This window comes from Hydra vulgaris, chromosome 02 (genome assembly GCF_038396675.1).
Source record: "Hydra vulgaris chromosome 02, alternate assembly HydraT2T_AEP".
Taxonomy (NCBI): Eukaryota; Metazoa; Cnidaria; class Hydrozoa; order Anthoathecata; family Hydridae; genus Hydra; species Hydra vulgaris.
The window spans coordinates 60,402,979-60,412,060 of NC_088921.1; the positions used below are offsets into that span (position 1 = coordinate 60,402,979).

General features: G+C 27.4%; 1 protein-coding gene across 1 annotated transcript; it reads right to left on the reverse strand.

Moving 5' to 3' along the window:
* Positions 1-331: 331 nt before the first annotated feature.
* Positions 332-2,084, reverse strand: LOC105846440 (bombesin receptor subtype-3). Its single transcript, XM_065791587.1, has one exon. It carries the CDS (start codon positions 1,932-1,934, stop codon positions 744-746), a length of 1,191 nt encoding a protein of 396 aa, XP_065647659.1. The 5' UTR covers positions 1,935-2,084; the 3' UTR covers positions 332-743.
* Positions 2,085-9,082: the final 6,998 nt, after the last annotated feature.

The following is a 9,082-nucleotide window of genomic DNA, read 5'->3' on the forward strand; positions in this document are numbered from 1 at the left end:
TTTCACTTAAATGGTTTTTTTAATGCTGCTTGCGTTTTTGTTTTTTTTAATGTTGATTGCGTTTTTCTTTGTGTTATATTTTGGAATCACGCAGTTATTCCAAAATATAACACAAAGTATATACACAAAAAATCTTATTTACATCAAACCCGTTTCTTTTTATATAGAACAATTCAGACCTATTTAAGTAAAATAATTCTTAAGTTGTAAAACTTATGCAATAGTTCATTAAAACATTTAGTATATTTTGCGTGCGAACTGGAACGCATAATGTTTACGTTTTAAAGCATTATACTAGGGAAGATAAAATTTAAAACAGACTAACCCTAAATAGCAACTTATGTCTTGTCTGCGTGCAATAAAGTTTACACTTGATAAAATCAAACTGACATTTAAAGTAAAAAAAATTATTTTCTGTTATATTTTTTACGAATTTTAAAAACTAAAAAGATGCAGGATGCATTTTTCTTTGCATATTCTTCTGATATATCAGGTGCATTTTTTTCTTAATTGTTCTCGCTCTCAGGCTATGTGCTTAATGAACTGGAGTAAATAAAACTTTACAAGCTTCTATATTTACCAACTATTTAATGAGGCCAAATAAAAAAAATTTTGTGTCATTTAAATTTAAAACTGGATTTTTCAATTATTTGTTTGTAGGAAAAACAGCATTCTATTGCAATACATCGTCAACCAAAAATAGCGGTTGCAACAAATAATGCCAACGCATTTTTAAGAGTTTCTTAGCTATCGTCATGGAAAGCATATTTTTCTTCTGTAAACTCTGATAGTTTTCGTTCATTATCTCCTTCATAATGACTTGTCGTAATTGAAGACAACCTTGTTTTTACTGATCCATTGCTAGCTGCAGAGTTTGAGCGCTTTTTATAGTGAAGTGAAGTATTTTTAATTATAGAAAATTGAGTGTTCTCCTGATGTGATCTCTTTTTTGGCCTCGATAAACAGTACAGATAAATAGTTTTTTTAATACTGTCTTTAAAAGAGTTATGAAGTCTGCTGTAAATGATCGGATTAGCAATACTGTTACACATCTGAAATAACGACAAAATGTTAAAAATTTTTTTAGTGTTTTTAATTGGTTGCTTAATAAACAAATTAAACACATAAAATAGATTAAATGGAAGAAAACAAACGGAAAAAACAGCTACAACCAGAACCACCATTTTGTTGGCTTTCCTGTTTTGTGCTAAATGAATTTTTAAATTGTGTTTTCCTTCATCAAATGCTCTCTTTTTACAATTGCTACTTAATTCAATCGCAATTAATGTGTACAACACTACCATAACAATTATTGGAAATCCAGTTTGTACGGCAAAAACTGTTAATACAAATACAACGCGTTCACTACCTTTTATGCAACTAGAACATTCAAAAGTTTTTTTTTTATTAGATGACAGCAAGCATACATTACCGTCAATTAAATAAACACTTCCCATCAATGTTGCGGTGAGCCATGTGCAAGCAATTACCACAAATACAGTGCCTTGATACGGACGTTTATGTAATGGCCATTTTATAGCAATAAATCGATCAATGGAGACTGTAAGTAAAGTTAGCGCTGTTACGGTCATGCTTGTTGTGCTTGTAAACGAAACTATTTTGCAGCCATTTATTCCTATCTGTTTAAAATTAAGATGTGTTAACTCCAAAATGTTTTTTGTAGGAAAAATTACTGCGTTTATAAAGTCAGCGACAGCTAAATTTATTATAAAAATTTCAAATGATTTTAATTTAGTAAACTTTAATCCAAATAAATAAAAAACAAGTCCGTTTCCAAGTGCACCAAGTATAAGTATGACAGCGCATACAACTAAATTTATTAGACTTAGTGCATCAATTTCAGGTAAATTTTCTTTAATATTGGTGAAATTCTTTACTGATGCATTGGAATTGTATCCGATAGTGGAACCCATTGTAATGGTTTTATTGGGTGTTAAGCACCATATCACAAACTAACTCTAACTTCAAATCTCTATTAGTTTCATTGTATTAATAAAAAAACAACACCTTCAATATGACCATTAAAATTTAAATAGCAAAGCTTTTAAAAAATTCAAATTAAATTCCTTTTTTCCAGCTTTTTATAGCTTTAAAAATAAATTTCCATATAAAGTTTTCCAAATTTTAAATATTAATTTCTAATACTAATAAAATGTATATAATAACTGCGTTTTAAAAATAGAACAAAACATTTTTCTTTAATTCTTTTTTATTTAATGAAGTGCGTTCTTAAATCATCTCAAGTATATTTTACCCCGCCCCCTCCGCCCTAACTTCAGAGAGAAAAAGAATTTCGAAATGAAAACATGCAGCGAGCTACATGCATACAATAAATTAATTTCGAAAAATGAATAGCAAAAAAGTTTATACCGTTGTGTAGTATACATTTAAGTTGTCCTTTTAGAAGTAGTACTAAAATATTTAACTCAAAAATGTTTAAATATTTTCCGTTCATTTTTTTTTTATCTCGTTGGCCGTGTTTATATCAATGACTGTATCCGAATCGCAAGCTTTATTTACTTTCTTTTTACACCTATGCAAAAAAATATCATGAAATTTATAACTTTGGAAAGTGTAAAATATACTAACTTTTAAGATCCGTCACACGAGTTACTGTTAAATATATTAAATATTTAAGGAATAAATATTTTTTAACCAAGGTGGATTAACTTTTTTAAACCTTTATAACTGGAATAATACAAACAAAAAACCTACTATAATTTAACCATAATTTGATTTACTGATTTCACTGTTGTTGGAAATAAACTTAATCATGTCAATTTGTTCAAATCAAGGCAACCGGTTTTCTAAATTCGAATACTATGATTCCTTACTTGGAACAGTTTTCTTTTTTTAAAAAAGTACCCAGTAAAATCAAGAGAAATCAATTATAAAATGTTGTCATTGTCATAATCACAGTTTAAACATTCAAATCTTATAATAAGATAAAGGTTAGCTGTTATAATTTTAAAAAAAATTTTTCACTTCAACTATTATGAGGTTTCTTTATTTTATTAATTAAAAACCACTAAATAAAGTAATACTTTTGAGGTTTATAAATACAACAATTTATTTAAATATGCGCCTTAATTATTTCTTCAATCCTTTGATTTTATCACTGATTAGGTAAGAAAAAGCTTATAGTTCCAATCAAGGAAACTTTTTTTATCAATATCACGCTTGAAGCAATTTTTAAGATAAGTTTATGTCATTATTTACATTTTAAATTCCGTCGCATTAAAAACGAAAAACCGTACATCAGGTAAAACTCACTATAATTTACCTGATGTAATCAATATAGTATGAACAAGAAATTAGACCACCTTAATAAAATGACAGAAAGAAGCTTTAAGTTGATGGTGCACGTATCAGATAAAACATTTTACGAGAAAATTGCAAAATATAGCCATGAGACATTTTATTTCCAAAATAAATTCAATTGTTCCAATTTCGGCAACTTTTTTTAGTATTATTGTGTGGTATTTATTAGCCGAGAGAAGACAATGATCAGATGATGAGGCTCTAACAAAATAAGAAAAGAAATCATTATAGACAAAGAATAAAAATAGTGAGTTTTTAGACAAGGTGCATCAGAGAAGATTAAGGTGGTTTGAATATGTTGAGCAATGAGGATGCAGATGATTTGGGCATCAGCATATAGAGAAGTAGCAGCTTCATGAGAAAAAAAGTAGAGGCAGAAGTTATAAAACTTAGAGAGAGTGTGTTAGTAATGCACAAGGTATGAACAAGGTTTAGTTGAAGAAAGAAGATGCTTAAGATTGTTTATATAAAGAAAAAGCTTAAAATTGGGAAGGCTAAAGCAATGATAATGAAGATAATAAAAATGGTAATCATCATTATCATGATCATAATAATGTTTATTATATATATATATATATTTTTTTTTTTTAATTTTTTTTTCAGGTGCCCTAAGAAGTCCTTACGGTCTTGTTACAGAGCACCGCGGAAGTGCATTTAACCGGAAAGTTCACGCCTCCTTCCTTACCTTAACGCGAAATAATGTCCAGAGCTCGTTTCGAACCTGGATCTCCTGCTTAATAAGCAAGCGCTCTAACCACTGCGCCACGGCCGCACCAAATTTATATAAATATAAATATATATAAAAATATATATAAATATATAAATTCACACACACACACACACACACACATAAATATATATATATATATATATATATATATATATATATATATATATACATATATATATATATATATATATATATATATATATATATATATATATATATATATATATATATATATATATATATATATATATATATAAGATCTGTGTATTTATATATATTATATTATATTATATTAAACACAATGCTTTAAATAAAATAATATACTTTTAGGAGGTATTATTGCTTATAGAGCCCTGGAAACAAACCGTCCCCATCTATCTTTTTTATTGCCCGACCCCGGCCATGGTAATATCAACCCCGTTTACTTACTACACCTGACATGTTATCACCCATGTGTCTTATAGCAATATTTTTAAATCGGAATTGTATTCATTTTCATCACGACCTTGTCATAGTCTATTAATTTTAAAGTTTCTATGACAGCATGGTGAGCATATATCAACTAAAAGATACTACAATACTGAAATGCTTGTTAATAAGCATTTTTGTCACAAAAGGAACATGAGTTTGTCAAAATTAGTTAAAATGAAATTTCAACCGTCTTTCACAAACCCCCTAAAAAGACATTCTGGGTTCCACTTAAAAATAGAAAAAATTTAATGTGATTGCAATAGAAAAAAAAAAGTCTTAAATAAGTTCAGAAAAATCCGACAAATATTTTGAAATGCAAGCTTTTTAAAAACATGTTGCGCAAATAAAGCGCGACACGCGGGCCAATTGACGTTAAATCCATAGGTCAAGTTTAGTTTCAAATAAAGCGCGACACGCGGGCCAATTGAGGTTAAAATCCATAGGTCAAGTTTAGTTTCAAATAAGTTCAAAGAAATAGCCTTAACAACATTAGTTTGCAGTTGATTATAATTAAAAAAATGTACTGTTTGTTGAAAACAAAATGTCGAAGAAAAAAATTAATTATTTCATAATTATTTTTAATTTTATGACTTCTTGCTGATTTGTAACTTCTAGTTAAAACTTTCTTAATTAAAATTACTTTTTTAAATCCATTGAATAATTTGTACATTTGAGTTTAATTGCCCTGAATTCGTCTAACAAATGACGTAGTGAGGCCCAACTTATCATATCTTTTCACACAAGATTGCTTTTTTAGTGGCGATATCAATCTTGTAGCACGATGCTACTAGATTGATACCTTATTAAATGAAATTAATCTCATTCTTAATATATAGAGACCACAAAGATACAGGGAATTCAATTAATGGTCTAACAAAAGGTGTGTATATAGTTTTTAGTTTTTCACAGTTGAAATCTATAAATATATGATACCCTAAAATTTATTTGTTCTTAGAGTAATTTGATTTGATTCCATTTTAAGTCACAGGTAAATACTACATCAAGATCTTTTTCAGCAACAGTGGTTCTTTAAGGTACATTTTGCATAAAATAAATTCCTTAAAACATAGTTAAACACTTTACAAAATTAAACTTTAAAAGTGGTTCATTAGATTAGTTGAAAGCTTTCTCTAGATCATTTTTCAGAAGATCAAAACTCGTTACAGAATCAACCCTTGATGATATTTTTAACTTATTGGTATACATCTTTAAAATATTTTCAAAATTATCAAACTAATTATTAATGTAAATAACAAATAATGAACTACCAAACCCAGCTTGGACACATATTCTGGGCCAACGTATGTAAAACCATAACGTTTGTAAACATTTTATGTTTAAAACATTTTTTTATTATTTAAGGACATTTTTGTTCATTTATTTGTTTGTGACACGAATGTTTTTTAATGAAAGAGCAGTTAAATATTTGTGTGCTAAAGCTCATTAAAACTTTTAATAAAAGTAAAAACGAAATTAAAGTAAAAATATAAAAATTTTTTATGCTATAAAAATATGTGTAAGTTAACAAAAAATATTAAAATCCTTTAAATACTTTGTATAATTATACACAAGTTTTTAAAGAGTCATTATTGATTGTATACAATACTTTATTTTGTATATTTTACTCTTGTGTAATACTAGAGTAAACCATACAATGATTGCGTTATATATATATATATATATATATATATATATATATATATATATATATATATATATATATATATATATATATATATATATATATATATATATATATATATATATATATATATATATATATATATATATATATATATATATATATATATATATATATGAATATATCGATGAGAGTAAAATATACAAATGTAGAATTTTTAAAACGTTGCAAAATAGTTTGGCGGTAGCGCGACACGGTCTGCTACTAAGCAACTACATGCGGACTTTCTATTTGGCAACGGAGTTGTGAAAACGCTTTTATTAAGAAAATTTGGTGGCAGAAATTTGAGGTCGCTACCAAAAGAAAATTCAAAGCGGCACTCCGCTACCATTTACATTTTAAAAATACCGTTTTGAAATTGTTTAAATTACAGACTTTCTTATTTGCTGAAATGAAAGTAAAAAAAAATAAACCTTTTAAAATGTCTAAATTTTCCTGTGCTATCAAAATAAACTAAAATGTATGCAATTTGATTTAAACACTTCGAAGAAGCGGCATGTATGATATGATAATAATGCAATCAAGTAGCTTTATTGAATATAATTAGCTATATTTAATTTTTCCCTTGTGTAAAAAAGACTGCCAAATTTTTAAAAGTTGAGTATATCCAATAAAATAAAATCTCCAGAATCTAAAGTTATATATATTGAAAACTGATATATTGGTCCACAATATTCGTATTATATTAAAGATTCTTCTCTTTCAACAAAATAAAATTTTTCTTTAGAGTTCACGGTGTTAATTTTTGTTCAAAAATATCCCGATTGTCAGTTTGGGTAACAGTTTTCACACTTAGAGTCATAGCAAATGGAAATCATATGAAAATAACAATAAAATTTTAATAGACCAACCAATATCAAAAGTTTTTGTATGTGGTTTCTATCTGTACAGGCATTTCGTGCTAAATTTGAATTCGATTCATAAGAAAACAAAGCGTATGGATCATTACAAAGATTGGACACTCCAATTATAATTAAAATCCTGAATAAAAATTAATTATTAAAAAGCTAAATATAATTTTATAAACTTAAATTTTGTAAAACAAGAACATTAAACAATCTCCAAAACTAATTTTAAAAAATTATAAAATATAAGTAATCTAATTATTAAATAAAATAAAAGGAAAATTCTTCTTAGAAAATGCTGCTGTGAAAATTATTTTAAATGAACTTGTAGTTGAAGGTTCTTTTAATTTCGTTGCAGAAAGGTAAGTTGTAAAGTACAGCCAGTCAATACCTAAAAAACAAAAGTATAAAATTTCTACTGTCCTATCAATTTATCATACATGTTTTATTTTCATTTAATTTGTAGATTCTATTTCATAAATCTGCACACACTGTAATTTGCATAGCTTGTTGAACAGCCTAGCTTTAGATATGTTGTGGAGTAAATAGCTAACCTCAACTTAATCTTAAACTAATAGAATAATTTAATCTTAAATCAGTATAATAATTTTAACTTAAACCAATAGAACTACTATATACATCTACACCTTAATTTATTCAAAAAAATTAAAAGCATAACATTAACAAAGGTGACATCTTATTGATATTTTTGTAACAGGTAATATTCATAAAAACCAATAGAAATAAATTATTTTCATATTTTGAATAATCTATCTTCTTTATGAAGGTTATATGAAAATATCTTGAATTGATATAAATAAAGCCTAAAAAAATATATTAATTTGAATGAATATAATTTCTGAAATCGAGATATAATCAAAATGCAAAAGGATTTTTAGAAATAAAATGAAACCAAAAAATTTATTGCTTGTACATTCTTTTTGATATTTGTAAAATAAAAACGTAATTAAGCAGTTAAAATACAGTTTAAAAGTACTAAATAACATGTTCTAAATATTTATAATTTGCACCGCCTTCTTGCGTTCATGTTTACGTGAGACAGTTTTTAGAAAAGGTTTGATGGTTGATGTTTCCGAACAGCAAATGAGGTGAGAGCGTTTCATTTTGTTTTCAAATGTTTGCGTAATACCATCTTTTCCATAAATTGCCAACTTTCCATAAATTGCCAAATGCAAAGGCAGCTGCATAAACACCGCAGTCCGATGCATTCGGTTGTACGCATGGTACTACTGTTACTGGAAGAAAACCTTCGGGATTAACAAGTCTAACATATAGTTGTCTCATTTGAGCTTTAACATAGTTTGAAACGGAGCTATTAAGGCTATCTAAATACAAAACCTCTCCTTCAATGCATGCAGTTGTCACCAAATGGTTGACGTCGTGAAGAATGATGATTGACTCACAGGTGACTGCTTCGAACCCAGATCGTGTCTGAACTAGAAGAGTTGGTTGATTGTTTTTGTTACCAAGATGTGTTGAAACCATTTTGTTGACCGCATCTATAATTCTGTCGTTCAATCATGCGTCTGAAGTCAGGATCTGTTTATCTCCGATTGTTAGATTGTACTTTGAAATCCAAGGTTCTGATTTTGAAACCTTTTTTTGATAATCGATATTTTCGACTGAATTTTTCAATGCTTCTGTTCAATGTATTCTGTAAAATAAATAAATAAGTTATAGTTAGTAACTGTTGTATTTAAAATTATTAAATAATGCCCCTTTTTTACAAAAAAAACAAATTTAAAAGTTGTTATAAAAACTATACAAAAATAAAAAAAGAGTATAACTATTTATCACTTTTCTGTCAGTCCATTAGTCTGGGGATGATATGCTGACGTTTTTACAGATTTTATGTCTAATTTCAATATAAGATCTTCCACAAGCTTGTTACAAAACTCGCGTCCTTGGTCGCGAAGAAGAATGTTGCAAGCCCCAAATCTGAAACCAGACGAAGAATGAAACGATGAATAG

Bases quoted from the DNA above. Each gene is read 5' to 3' on its own strand.
- LOC105846440 (XM_065791587.1), bottom strand. From the start codon at position 1,934: ATGGGTTCCACTATCGGATACAATTCCAATGCATCAGTAAAGAATTTC.